Genomic DNA, 15,129 nt, shown 5'->3' on the forward strand with positions numbered 1-15,129 from the left:
AACATCGCCGCCACCGGAAGTCACATAAGTTCATCTTAAGAATAAACTATTTGCTCTGGGTCACTGTCCGTGTGGAGTTTGCACGTTCTCCCCATGTCTGCGTGGGTTTCGCCCCCACAGCCCAAAGATGTGTAGGATAGGTGGATTGGCCACGCTAAATTGCCCCTTAATTAGAATAAATGAATTGGGTACTCTAAATTTATATTACAAAAAAGAATAGACTATTTTGTGTTTAATAAGTCTCTGCTCCTGGGGGTCAGAAAGGCAGAATATTTGGGGATAATGATCTCTGACCACACTCCACCTTTTATAGACTTTGAGCTGGGGACAGATCCCATCTAGCAGGCTCCATGGAGTTTAGATGTGGCACTAAGATGGAGTTCTGCAATCACATGACGGCAGCCGTTGAAGAATTCATTAGGTATACTAGCAATGGGTCGGTCTCTCTCCACACTAGAAGAGAGGTGATCTCACATAAAGCACTTAAGATAGGGCAGTGAGAGAGGAAAGGCAGCGTCTGGTAGAAGATCCTGAAAACAGACCGTTACTACTCGGAGGCTCCTCCCCATAGCTGTTAGCAACTAGGAAGCGACTCCAGGTGCAGTTGGACTTGGTACCCACTGTAAAGGCGGTGAAACAGCTTCAAAGCGCTGGGGGCATAGTATATGAGCACAGGGAGAAGGCAGGCCGTTTTTTTGCACACCAACTGAGGTGGCAGCTGGCCACTCAGGAGATTATGCAGGTCAGGAACTCGGGGGGTGGATTAGTGACAGCACCGAGAGAAGTCAATGTGGCATTTGAGGCTTTTTAAACAGGGATCTGTATAAATCGGAGCTGTCAAAGAGGGTGTCTGATATGCAGAGTTTCTAGACAGGTTGTCCTACCCGAGAGTAGAGGTGAGTAGGGAGGAGCTGGCGGCCCCACTAGGCTTGAATGTCGTGTTGAGGGAGATTAGGTTAATGCAGACAAATAAAGCTCCACGGCTTGATTGGTCTCCCGTTGTGTTTTACAAAAGACTTTCAGACTAGCTAGTACCATTAATGGTAGGTATTAAATGAGGCTTTAGCTCGAGGTTCCCTGACTGATAAATCTCACAAGCTTCCACCTCTCTTATTTTAAAGAAATGTAAGGACCCCACCGAGTGTGGTTCTTACAAGCCAATTTCTCTGCTAAATGTGGATGCTAAGGTACTGGCTTTGCAGTTAGAGCCATATGCCCCAGATATAATGACGGAAGATCAGACAGGATTTGTGAAGGGTAGGCAGCTGTCGTCTAATATACAGCGGGTTCTGAGCGTTGTCCTCTTGCCTTCTTCAGCTCCTGACCTGGAGATGGTTATATCAATGGATGCAGAGAAAACATTCAAAATTGTGGAGTGGAAGTACCTCATTGAGGTGCTGGGGAGGTTTGGGTTTGTAAGAATGAGAGCATGAAAGCAGAACTAGTTAGAGTAAACTGGCAAATATGCTTAAGGGATATTTCAATAGAGGACACAATTCTCTTGCCGCGTTGCGCTCAAGCAAGACCACGACCCGGCCGTAGAATCCTGGGAGAGGCCTCCAGCCGGTCTCCCGATAGTCCCCACGCTTTGCGGAATTCACCCAAGTCCTGCGAGACATTGGAGTTGGAACCCCACCCCAAATAGGTGTGACCAAATGACACTCCCAGAAGTAGGTCGTAAGCTTATGACCTACCTATCTACCGGCCTCCGTCGATTCTCCGGTCTCCCCAGGGAGGCTGCAGCTGGGCGCCAATCAGTGCTGGTCCACTCAAACGTGGACCAGGCAGAAGGCAACCGGGGAATCCTCCGGGCCTTCGGAGACCCTTGGGTGGTCAGGGTCAGTGCAGGGTGGCTCCCGGCCCTCCCCCTGGATTGTGGGCACCTTGGCACTGTCACCCTGCCACTCCTAAGGCACCCAGGTGGCACTGCCAAGCCAGGAGCACTGGTTGGGTGCCAGGGTGGCAGTGCATGGGTGCCCAAGTGCCAGGTTGGTACTGCCAAAGGTCAGGGGTAGAGGGGAGCCATGCCCATGAATGAGGATGGAGTAGGGGTTTGAAGGGTGGGAGAGTGCAGGGCAGGTAATTAGGGAGGTGATGGGTGGGGGTCCTTGAAGAGAAGGGGTGCTGTAAGGGGTGTTGGGGAGGCCTGAAGAAGAGGGACTCATAGCGGGGTGTCCTCACTTGGGGGGTGTGGGGCAGTAGCCATGTGAGTCGGGTGACATTGCCCATGGGTGGGGGACACACAAGCTTACTTAGAGATCGGAGCTCCCTTTCAAAATGGCAGCCCAATCTCAGAGTTCAGTTCCCCAGTGCTAAAAAAGAAATTCTATGGGCGCAATTCTCTGGAAAGATTTCTATGTGTTGTAGCAAGCGGGAATTCTGGCGAGCTTCCCGGAACCCGCCCGCACAACCCAAAAATGTGCAGGTTAGGTGGATTGGCCACGCTAAATTACCCCTTAATTGGAAAAAATGAATTGGGTACTCTAAAAAAACTTTTAAAATAAATAAATAAGCGGTTGTAATTTAAGGCAGAGATGAGGACAATTTTTTTCTCAAGGGTCATGAGTCTCTGGAACTCTCTTCCTCAAAAGGCAATGGAAGCAGAGACTTAAAATATTCTTAAGGCAGAACTAGATATATTCTTGATTAACACGGGGGTGAAAGGTTATCAGGGGTAGGCAGGAATGTGAAATTGAGGTTACAACAGAACAGCTATGATCTGAATGAATGGTGGAGCAGGCTTAAGGGGCTGAGTGGCCTACTCCTGCTAATTTGTATGTTTGTGGTGGAGGCACGTTCATCTGAAGCATGCAAAATGGAATTAGACAGTTATCTAAAAAGGATGAATGCATAGGGTTACTGGGAGAAGGCAGGAGAATAGTATAAAGTGAATTCCGCATTCAGAGAGCCGGTGCAGTTACGATGGGTCAAATAGCCTCCTTCTGCGTTGTAGCATTTCTGTGATTCTAAGATAACAAAGGCATGATTGAGGGTTTCAGAAGAAAAGCTGAGGCAGGGCAGAATCAGAAAATGTTAGAAATGGAAATAGGCCACTTCAGTATATGGTAAAAAAAAAGTAATCTCAAGGTCAAATATAACACCAAGGTTGCAAACAGCTTGGTTTAATCTCAGCATGTTACCAGGGAGAAGGGTGGAGTCAGTAGCAGAGGAATGGAGTTTGTGGCAGCGACTAACAACAATAGCTTCAGTCTGCCTAATACTTATTTTTGTTTATCCAGTATTGGATCTCAGACAAGCAGCATTACCAATGAGATCCAGAGAGGTGTTGGCGAGGTAGAGCTGATTGCTGTCAGCATACATGTGGAAACTGACACGGTTTTCTGATGATCTTTCCATGGGACAGCAAGAAGCGAAATAGGAGGGGCCAAGAATAGATACTTAGGTGACACCAGAAGCAGCAGTGCAGGAGCAAGAAGAGAATTCACTGAAGATGATCCTCTGGCTGCAACTGGATAGATAGATCAGTGGTTAGCACTGTTGCTTCACAGCGCCAGGGCTCCAGGTTCGATTCGACTTGGGTCACTGTCTGTGCGGAGTCTGCGCGTTCTCCCCGTGTCTGCGTGGGTTTCCACCGGGTGCTCTGGTTTCCTAACACAAGTCCCAAAAGACATGCTTGTTAGGTGAATTGAACATTTGGAGTTCTCACTCTGTGTACCCGAACAGGCATCGGAGTGTTGCGACTAGGGGCTTTTCACAGCAACTTTATTGCAGTGTTAATGTAAGCCTACTTGTGACAATAATAAAGATTATTAAATAAAGATTATTAGTGAGGGTAGTCCCACACAGCTGGACAACAAAGGAGAGATACTGGTGGAGGATGGTGTGGTCACCATGTCAAAGACTGCAGATAGGTAAAGAAGGATGAAGAGGGATCGTTTATCTTTTGTCACAGTCTATTTTTTTTAACCATTCTTATATCAATCCTTCGTCAGGTTTTTAACAGAAAGGGTTACCAAACCAATGAAGTATTGTAATAGAGATCTGATTAACATATTATATAATTTAATATTGATATTTTCAACATCACCATATTTACAATCAATTCTATTTACAATACAATCACTGCACCAATGGCTAAGCAGTGCAATGAATGAATGAAAGTTTATAAACAGTTCAGCAAACAACTGCTTAGGTGTAACATTATCAGAGAGACAATGATAGATTGCATTTGCTGCAAAAAGATGACCATCACTGTTATAAAAGTTATCTGACAACATTTCAGTTCTGGAAATTTAACAGAATCTTTGAGGACAGAAACAAACAATAAATTGAAAAGGGTTGCCAAAATTAATGTTACTGTAATAACAATGAATATAGGGAATTGTACTATATAGTATTTTCCGATAAGTATTACACAATATTAACAAGATTATTTTATATATACATGATATTAATGAGTGATTCCATACCTATGTATTTTTTACCTCAATATATCAAAAATTGATACGTCTCAAAAAAATGTTAGCACCCACAGATGGAAAATACACTTTAAGACAAGATGACCTACAAAATATATGGGTTTCTGGTCTTTGCCAGATATTTTGTGATGACAGGTGTAAGCAATACTGCTGGTTCAGTAGATTATAAAATCAGACAGTACCTATTATTACATTTCACAGACAAAATGGGAAAACAAAAACAATTTTATATGAATTGTAAAACATGTAAAAGTAAATTATGAAAAATCAGATAGGAGAAAGACTAACATACCTTATTTTGCAGGCTAACTGGAATATCACAAGACATATTTAAAATTTGATTCTTGGACTCAATGTCGATTACCCTAAAGTCCAATTATTGGTTGCCTGAACCAACCAATCTACATTCAAGATGTGTACAGGTGGAGTGCGTGAGGGAAAAGGTTAGGGGAGTCAGGTGGGTGGAACGCGGGTCTTTTGAGGGGTGAAATTCCATAAGGGTTCTCCCACTCGTGTGCAATGCATTTGGGGGAAGATCCATGTAGACATAAAGAAACATTATTGTCTATACCATTTCTCCATAGTTTCCACAGATCATCTGCCGAAATCACAGCAGATGATAGAGAGAAATTCATCCCTTAAATACCTTTACAGTAACATGATCAGTTCTTATTCATTCTCCCCATCAATAGAATTGCCTGTTCAGCTATTGCTTTGAATCATAGCATTTCACTATTATAAAATAGCCATGGTCAGGAACATTACATTTGCTTTTTAACAGGCTTTGGGTAGTTTCTCTAGGCTGAATCAAAGAAGGCCATGAGACTTTTAGGATCATAATTATCTAAAATCTCCAGCAAAAGAGGAACCTTGGTTTTCACATTGGTGCCTTTGAATTTGAATTTATCTATGAAGAGGTCAGTTATCATGCCTATTTGAGGAAGAAAAAAAGAGAATTAGTATCAATTCAAAGATGCATTTGGATTTTACTTTTAAAGTACTATGTATTTCTTTTGTGGTTTAACAAGTGGAAGTTGAGCAGTCACAGAACAAAATAGCAGAAGGAGGCTATTCAATCCTTTGGTTATGTCTATGCTCTTTTGATAAGCAATTTACAACTTCAAAAGTATAGCCATTACTGTAATGTAGAAAATGCACAAAAAACACAGTTTAAGTACAATTTTCAAACCTTCGTTAATGATGTAGAAAGTTCCTTGAATATGTTGTCACCTCCCAAATCCAAGCTCACCTTTCGTGCAACATAACTGAATCACTCCAATTGGGGTTCTGCCCTGCCAAAGTGTGGAACAGTTCTCAAAGTCACAAATGACATCTAATGTGAGTGACTGTGGCCGTACCCCTTTCTATAACTATAGCCTCCTCAGCCCAACAAGCCTTCAAGGTCTCTGCACTCTTCCAATTCTGGCCTCTTGTTATCCAATTTATGTTTTTTGAAATTTAGATTACCCAATTATTTTTTCCAATTAAGGGGCAATTTAGCGTGGCCAATCCACCTACTCTGCACATTTTTTGGGTTGTGGGGGCGAAACCCACGCAGACATGGGGGAGAATATGCAAACTCCACACGGACAGTGACGCAGAGCCAGGATCGAATCTTGGACCTCAGCGACGTGAGGTAGCTGTGCTAACCACTAGGCCACCGTGCTGCCCTTGTTATCCAATTTTAACTGCTCCATCACTGATGACAATGTCTCTAGCTCCTTAAGCCCTGGAACTCCTTCCTAAGCCACTCTAGCTCACCTTCCTCCTTTATTATACTTCATATTACCCTTTTCAAGATTATGTTTTTTGACTGATAATCATCCTCATGATGAATTCAAGGATGTTTTTTTACTGTATTAAAAGCACTATAGAAATAAATGTTACTGCTGTTAATTAAATATTTACAAGTACGAAGGATGATCCTCACCAGTGAACATATACCCCACCTTTAAGAGTAAAGGAAGAGATCATTTAATGCAGTGGTTCTCAACCGGGGTCCACATGGACCTGGGGGTCCATGTAACATTACTGGGGGTCCACACCAAAAAAATACCGAATTGGGGGTCCACGGTGATATTTTAGTGGTCCATAGAGCAATTCTACTTCAGAACAATTGTTATTACTGAGAATCAAGTAGAAGAAAAAAATGTTTGTTTTCATGATGAATATTCACCTTTCTCTCTCTCTCTCGCTCTCTCGCACTGACAAAGGTCAAAGAGAGATTATAATCTATCTAATTTACCTTGAGGGCTGAAGGGGCTCAGAACCAAAAAGGTGCATTTGCTGTGTTTATTTTTGTGGTACTGTATTCTGAGAAAAAAAAATCCATACCGGTTGATGACAAATGGGTTTATTGTGCTTTAATGACAGTTGTTGTTGAAGATTGCCCGGGCTATTGTCCCCTAGGAACAGCCCGGAGGACCTTTAATGACAGAAGCAGCTTATTAAATACCCACAGTTGACCTGACGCTTATGCCATGTTTCTCCTTGACAAGTTTAATGAATAATTTAACACAGTAATCACTAGAAACTGTGTATATTTGATATGAATTGGTTATTTTTAGAGTAATTTAATTCAATTTAGTCAGTAAAAAGTTTTTTTCATTACTTTTCATATTAGAATAAGTTTGGCAACGTACGAACATACAGCTAATCCGTTTCCAACCCTCACGGTAAGGTAGATGGACTTTAGGATTAGTTTACCACGCATATAAGAAACTTTTTTTTCTGTGGAATGGCTATGGGGGTCCACAAAAAAAAATTAAGAGGAAAAGGGGTCCATGGGTTAAAAAAGGTTGAGAACCCCTGATTTAATGGCTAGGTTTGCTACTTTAGGAGCTTTAAGCTTCCCTGACACACCTGAGAATATTTGCACCGGAACATACGATCCCATTAAGAAAACTTTCAAAGTATAAATAGTGCAAGCCATACTGAAGCTTAAAAATCATGACTGCTTTGAGGGATTGGAGAGACTAAAAGCAATGGAAAACTAAAAGTAATGGAAAAGGTCCCAGGTCGTGCTGTGCAACATGCACTCTGAAGAGACATCCAAACTAATTCCATGTTTTCAACTAATCATGATATTCCATTTCTCCAGTTAGAGTACTTGCCATACAATCTCTCCAAGTGAGCAGGTTGTTTCTTATACTCTTCCAGCAGACTATCAGCTTCCTCTAGAATGCAACGGTATTCAGGTATTAGGAAATCCACATTTCCTTCATACAGCTGCAGCTCCTGCAAGGAAATGGGTCATCTGATCACACAGATCATTACTTAATTTCAGAGACCCTCAATATTGTACTATTGCTATTAACATAACAATCACTTGTACTTGTATGATATTTTTAACTGAAGAAAAACAAGCCAAAATAAAAGCATAGTCAGACAAAAATCGGCATTGACCCAAAGAAGAGGACCTCAAGATGGCAACTAAAGGAAATAGATTTTAAGGTTTTAAAGGAGGATCTTAAAGAAGGAGCTGCAGGTTGAGATGCAGCAAGTATTAGGAAAGTATTCGAGAGATTCAGAGCAGACAACAGAAAGCACAACAACAATGTATATTTAGATAGGCACAGTAGCAATGGTGGGGTAAATGGAGTGCAAGTTACAGAAGAGACGAGAGCTTATGGAGCAATTTACAGAGATAAGGGGCATGATCAAACGGCCTCACCACGCCCAACCCAGTGACACGGCAATGCCATCAAATCTCGAGATACCGCTTACGAGATTTGCGACGTTTCGAGCGCCTTGCGAGATTTAGAGACATTAGGCTCATTTAAACATGTTGCCACCCAATTCTCCCAAGGCCCAGGAACTAAGGCCCGCGTCTGGGAGATCTCGCCATGGCGCCGTTTAACACTGGTCCACACAAGCATGGACCAGGTGAGTATTTGGAGCTGTGAATGTGCCACTTCTCCCAGGCTGTTAGAAGCAGCACCCCAGCATTTTGTACCCCATTCCAGGGACTCATGGCAACCCTAAACACTGCACTGGTTTACAGCAAGTGCATTCAGAAGAGCAACTACACTTGATTACTGAAGGTGGATTGCTGTCCAAAGTGGTTGCATGTTATTTTTCATACAGGGAATTTAGCAGAGCCAGTGATCAGTCTTGGAAAGTTAACCAAGCCTAATCTGGCTTTACAACTCAATTTGTTTTAACAATTTAACTGGTAAAATGGGACAACTTTTACATTTTCAAAAGTTATTTCTTATTTAACACATTCAATGTAACAGAATTTCTGACAATCCCGACACAAGGATTGTTGTAGCACAGTAGTTTTAGATGCACATCTGTTTTGCTTGTGTGCGCGCGTGAGAGAGGGAAAAGTAGGCGAGGGTATGTCAGCTCAAGAGATTCACTTATGAATTGATTTACTCAGCTGGTTTGTTACTTTATCTGTGCAACTTACCTTCAAAGCATCAATCAGCTGGACTTTCTTCGCCAAAAGCAACTGATGTTCCAATTTGGGATGAATCAAATTTAGCGTGTAGTTTATGGATTCCTCATTAACATCTTTAAAAAGACACAAATCTCAGGAAAAACAGTTCATAAATAATGGTGTTCTAAGATCTGGAAAAAACGGAATTAAATTGTGGGTTGGTTCTCACCATACGAGATGTTGAGATTGATTTTTCTTTTTGTAGCTTCTTTTGTTAATATATCTTTCAGGATGGAAATAGTAGAGATATTGTCAGATTTAAAAGTTCCTTCACCTTTTCTAAAATCAAATTAAAAGAATAATAATTAAATACTTAGCACAAGTAAATCTGTTGGAAGGAAACCAAAATAACTAGGAGCAAGTTTGCTATTCTACAACAAACTGATTCTGATTTAATAAATTAAAATATTTTACATAGCCCAGTTCATTTCCTCCAGAGCTACTAAAGGACTGAAGATAATGAAAGCTTAATTTGTCAGAAGTTTGAAACAAAATACAAACACACCATATTCAAATGTAGTTAATTAAGTCTCAATGTCGCTGGCGACAGGAAATGTAATTTAAAAAAAAAATTTAGAATACCTAATTAATTTTTTCCAATTAAGGGACAATTTAGCATGACCAATCCACCTACCCTGCAAATCTTTGGGTTGTGCTGCAAAACCCATACAAACACGGAGAATGTGCAAACTCCACATGGACAGTGACCCAGAGCTGGGATTGAACCTAGGACCTCGGTGCCGTGAAGCAGCAGAGCTAACCACTGCGCCACCATGCCACTTTAGGAAAAGTAAATAAATTAATCTGGCGCATCACTATACATAACATGGTTTCCATTTAAATGGCCAGGAAGACAGAATGACTGGCCCACAATTTCCTGTACTGGCTGGCGTGCCAACATGTTCCTGCCTCCAAGCCATCTTGGGATATGCCAGTTTAAGGGGTTGGGGGAATATGATGGAGTTTTTTTTTTCCTCCAAAGCAATTCACTATATTTATCATTCAATTTACAAAAAATAAAGATGCAAAAGGGCAGATTTTGCAAGTGAACAATAACTTGTATTTATTTAGCTCCTTTCATTGAGTATGATATCTGAAAGCACTTCTAAGTATTGTAATCAGATAAATACGGATGGCAAACCAAGGCGACGACATTTGACAGGTAAACAAAAGTAGGTTTTAAGAAGCATCTTAAAAGGAGGCGAAAGATGAAGGCAAAATGAGAGAATTCCAGAGTTTTAGTCCTGTGCGGAACTTCTACCAAAGATTCAAAAGTCTCTTGCTTGCCTCATAGACATTGCGATTAGTTTAGAAGAAGTGCCAGTGATATTATGCATTGATCCAAAGCATCTTTTAATGCAAAAAGTGGCAGCATGAAGTCCTGAGCACGAGACCCCTTCCGGCATGTTGTGTAATACTAGCTTGTGTTTGTACTCATTATTTTATAGTTATAGCCTTAGACTGATATTAACAAATGGTTTATTTTGCACAGGTTGTTTTCAATATTATAATACGCTGTCACATTAGGTTATATAATTGCTGATTGCTTTTTGATCAAGCTATGTTTCAGGAGTTAAATACAGATCATAATGTCCCTCAGGGATCCGTGTTGGGCCCACAATTGTTCACAATTTACATTGATGATTTGGAGTTGGGGACCAAGGGCAATGTGTCCAAGTTTGCAGATGACACTAAGATGAGTGGTAAAGCGAAAAGTGCAGAGGATACTGGAAGTCTGCAGAGGGATTTGGATAGGTTAAGTGAATGGGCTCGGGTCTGGCAGATGGAATACAATGTTGACAAATGTGAGGTTATCCATTTTGGTAGGAATAATAGCAAACGGGATTATTATTTAAACGATAAAATATTAAAGCATGCCGCTGTTCAGAGAGACTTGGGTGTGCTAGTGCATGAGTCACAGAAGGTTGGTTTACAAGTGCAACAGGTGATTAAGAAGGCAAATGGGATTTTGTCCTTCATTGCTAGAGGGATGGAGTTTAAGACTAGGGAGGTTATGTTGCAATTGTATAAGGTGTTAGTGCGGCCACACCTGGAGTATTGTGTTCAGTTTTGGTCTCCTTACTTGAGAAAGGACGTACTGGCGCTGGAGGGTGTGCAGAGGAGATTCACTAGGTTAATCCCAGAGCTGAAGAGGTTGGATTATGAGGAGAGGTTGAGTAGACTGGGACTGTACTCGTTGGAATTTAGAAGGATGAGGGGGGATCTTATAGAAACATTTAAAATTATGAAGGGAATAGATAGGATAGATGCGGGCAGGTTGTTTCCACTGGCGGATGACAGCAGAACTAGGGGGCATAGCCTCAAAATAAGGGGAAGTAGATTTAGAACTGAGTTTAGGAGGAACTTCTTCACCCAAAGGGTTGTGAATCTATGGAATTCCTTGCCCAGTGAAGCAGTTGAGGCTCCTTCATTACATGTTTTTAAGGTAAAGATAGATAGTTTTTTGAAGAATAAAGGGATTAAGGGTTATGGTGTTCGGGCCGGAAAGTGGAGCTGAGTCCACAAAAGATCAGCCATGATCTAATTGAATGGCGGAGCAGGCTCGAGGGGCCAGATGGCCTACTCCTGCTCCTAGTTCTTATGTTCTTATGTTCTTATAATGGCTAATAAAAGGATAGCTATATTAAAAATAATTAAAACAACCAATGTTTAGATTACCATTTAACGAAGAATTCAGCAAATGATATGCAGCCAGTGCAGTCATTTCTCTTACTTGTAAGAACATTCCAATTGTGTTTCCAAGAATGTGTTCTGAAAGTAAAATGTGACGCTATCACCCACTGGAACTTTATCTGGTACTTCAGGTAGACAGAAGACAACCCAGGAATGAATTTCTGCAAAGCTGAACTGTCCTGTAAGTGTCAGTGTATTCATTGGCCTGAAAAGAGAGGGGGGGGGGGAAAAATCAAAAATGACATCCACAAGAGTTACAATAATATTCCCTCTCTAATTTTCTGCCATTGTCCATTATCTCCTGAAAGTAGTTACAAGGGTACAAGTGTGATGTTACACAGTGAATTTCAGCACAGTTCACATGAAAGGTCATTAACCTGAAATGTTAGTTGTCTGTTGCTCTCCATAGATGGTCAGACACAAGAGCATTTTCAGTGTTTTGTTTTTATGTCAGTTACAGCACATGCTGTCCTTACCATATATAATATGCAAACTTTCAAAAAGGCTTAGTGCATAAAATCCCTCAATTTTCCTATCCAAACCGAAAGATACCAAGACAAGCTGTAGCATCGAGACTGACAGTGCGATCTACTGGCCTCGTTAGGATCTCGCTCAAGCACGGTGCAGTCGATGAATGCTGGGAGAGGTCTCCCACGGGTTTCCGGGCAGCCATCGCACCTCGTGGGATCTACCCAAGTCCTGCAAGGCATCGGAGTCAGACGCACGGCCAAAAGGGGTGGGACCAAATGGCACACAAATGTGGACCAGGCAGAACAGCAACTGGAGGGGGTCTCCCATGCTATCAGGTGGTCAGGGATAGTGCAGGGTGGCCTCTTGGCCCTCCCCCTGGAACATGGGCACTATAGCACTGCCCAGCTGGCACTTTGGTACCGCCACCCTAGCACTGCCAAGATGTCTGGGTGGCATTGCCAAGTTGGCAGTAGCACTGCCCGGGTGCCAGTACAAGGAAGCCCTGTGCCAGGGAGGTACAGCCAAGGCTCAGGGACTGAAGAGAGCCATGCCCTTAAAGGAGGGTTGAGGGGGGTATGAAGGGGGGGGGGGGGGGGGAGGGGGGGGGGGAAATTACATTGCCCATGGGTGGAGAATTTGGGGGGGGGGAACCACACGCTGACTTAGAGATCGAGGCATCCTCTCAAAATGGCGGCCGATCTTGGAGTTCAGCTCCCCAGTGCTGAAAAAAATTTAAAGTACGGACTAAACCGGTGAGAAAATTCCCCAGGGCCCAAAAAAGTGATGAAGTGTCACTGGATTGCAGTGGGGATCTCACTGACAGAGCTGACGGGAAACTCCCTGAAAACACACCACAAATTAACTTAGAAACTTTTCCATTGAATCGCGCCCTGAAGCTCCCGTTCAGATCAGCCACAACATGTTACGGTATTCACCCAGCTTCTCCTTCACGTGTTTAGATAACACAACTTTCCATTCTAGCCCTTTCAATATGTCTTCCTCTGTCCTCAACAGAGGATTCTTCCCCCAACCCGTGGTTTACAGGGTTGACTATTTTACCTGATCTACATCATGTACTTCTGCTCTCACGCGGTCTCCTTCCTTGCAGAAGCATGATAGGGTTCCCCTGCCCCTCACCTTCAACCCCACCAGCCTCCATACTTAACAGATCCTCTGTCATTTTTCCTCCCTCCCGCATGATGCCGCCACAAAGCACAGGGCAGCTGGTCAAATTCAATTTCAATTAATAAAATCTGGAATTGAAAACTAGTTTCAGTGATCGTCAATCGTTGTAAAAACCCATCTTTTTCAGATATCCTTTAGGAAAGGAAATCTGTCATCCTTGCCTGGTTCGGTGACGCCACACCCACAGCAACATGGGTCACTCTTAACTGCGCTCTAAAATGGCCCAGCAAGCAACTCACGTCAAGGGAAATTAGGAATGGGCAACAAATACTGGCCTTACCAGCAACATCCACATCCCATGAAAGAATAAAAAGGAATGTTGACAATCTGAAAGTTCATGTCATAGTGCAATTGAGTATCTTGCCCAAGCAATCAATCTTCATGTGTGTGAGCACATCTTGAACATTGAAGTAATCAGAGCAAGCCTGATTCTACTCTCATTTAATGATCAAACACAGTTACATATTCTGACGGGAGTCACTTAACTTTGATCAATGGCAGGAATATTTTTTTCTCCCGCCCTAGCGAATAGCACGGAGGTTAATATTATCATCCATAATACCACTGAATATCAAACCAGAGACCCTCCTGGTCTAAACAGTTCATCTGCACCATTGGCAGCACACATTTAAGTGAGCCATCAGCGTTAAATTAACTGTCTTTCTACTTAACAGTAAATGAGGACAAGGTTAATAGAATCATGTAATAAATCCTCCTTCCAGTCCAGTGTTTTTCAAAGTGAGGGTCGCGACCCGCAGGTGATGATGTTAAATGGGTCGCCAAATGGTTTCCAGAAATGATCCTTGAGGATCGCCTGACCTTGTTTCCTATTTTATCCCTCGGTGAATTCTGGCTACAGTGCAGTGTGTGGCCACATGAGGCTGATGACCAGGCTGGTGTCGTGGCTTTCTGCCTCCCTGGGTTACTCTTATAGTCACCGACACAGCCTCGAGCAGCCACTCCTGTTTCTGCAGCAGCTGATCATCCAGATTAGTCAGCACCTGCACCTACAACTGAAGAGTTTAAAAGGGAAAAAAAAAAAAATCTTTAAAACTTACTTCCTGCAGATACTCCTTCTGCACAACGTTAGTTTCCAGCAATACTTTGCGATCTTTTTTTTGCCCAGGCCTGCATCCCCCACCCAAAACCAAGTGACTGCCGACTGGAATATGGATCCACAAGTACCCCAGATAGTAACTCATAGCCGGAGTACTCCCTCATACAGGATCTAGAAGATAAATCCTGTGGGGATCTCCCCATCTTTCAATTGGTCCATTGTCACAAAGCTGATTTATGTCTGCCCCATTCTGAACTTGGCTCTGCGGCAATGGATGTGGGTTTGGCAACTCCATGGGCGGGTCTCTCCGTCCCGCCGCGCCAGATTTCTGGTTCAGTACGCTGTCAGGATGCTCCGTTTCATCGGCCAGTCAATGGAGTTTCCTAGTGTGGGGCTGCCCCAAGCCGTCAAGAAACCCCCAGGCTGCCGGCAAAATAGAGCACTCCGACGGCGGAGAATTCAGACCTATATATCCCATTCAGGGGGGAAATGCATCTGTTTAAGTACAGCTCATAGGAAGCAGTGAGTCAATGATCACACAAAGAGACCGACTTCAGGGTTAATGTTCTGAATCGGATGCATGTTTAATGTCTGCCACTGTTACCATTGTCAATTAATCTTCAATTTCTGTTACCATTAACGTTGTCAGTGTTGGTTCAATTTTTGCGACAGTTAATCTTGTTGCTGTCCATTGAATTTCAGTTACTCTTAACCTTGTCAATCAGATCTATGTTTAAAATTGTGCTATGTGTGTTTAAGGGGTTGGCGTATACTTAAAATGGAGAGCCACCAGCCAAAGAGTGGTGGGCCTGTGGAATTAATTGCCGCGGAGTGCAGTG

General features: G+C 42.7%; 1 protein-coding gene across 3 annotated transcripts in view; it reads right to left on the bottom strand.

Annotated features, from left to right (window-relative positions):
- Window positions 1–4,003: 4,003 nt before the first annotated feature.
- The window catches only part of bbs7 (Bardet-Biedl syndrome 7), a 71,117-nt gene continuing 59,991 nt past the window's right edge, over window positions 4,004–15,129 (bottom strand). For all 3 annotated transcript variants that reach the window (XM_038792358.1, XM_038792359.1, XM_038792360.1), the window contains 5 exons: window positions 11,618–11,782; window positions 9,053–9,162; window positions 8,854–8,957; window positions 7,553–7,676; window positions 4,004–5,370 (listed from right to left, as the gene is read on the bottom strand). In XM_038792358.1, the coding sequence (XP_038648286.1) occupies window positions 5,237–5,370; window positions 7,553–7,676; window positions 8,854–8,957; window positions 9,053–9,162; window positions 11,618–11,782 (637 nt within the window). In that variant the 3' untranslated portion in view covers window positions 4,004–5,236. The remainder of the gene's footprint in view (window positions 5,371–7,552; window positions 7,677–8,853; window positions 8,958–9,052; window positions 9,163–11,617; window positions 11,783–15,129) is intronic.

The sequence above is a fragment of the Scyliorhinus canicula genome, chromosome 3, assembly GCF_902713615.1.
Source record: "Scyliorhinus canicula chromosome 3, sScyCan1.1, whole genome shotgun sequence".
Classification (NCBI taxonomy): domain Eukaryota; kingdom Metazoa; phylum Chordata; class Chondrichthyes; order Carcharhiniformes; family Scyliorhinidae; genus Scyliorhinus; species Scyliorhinus canicula.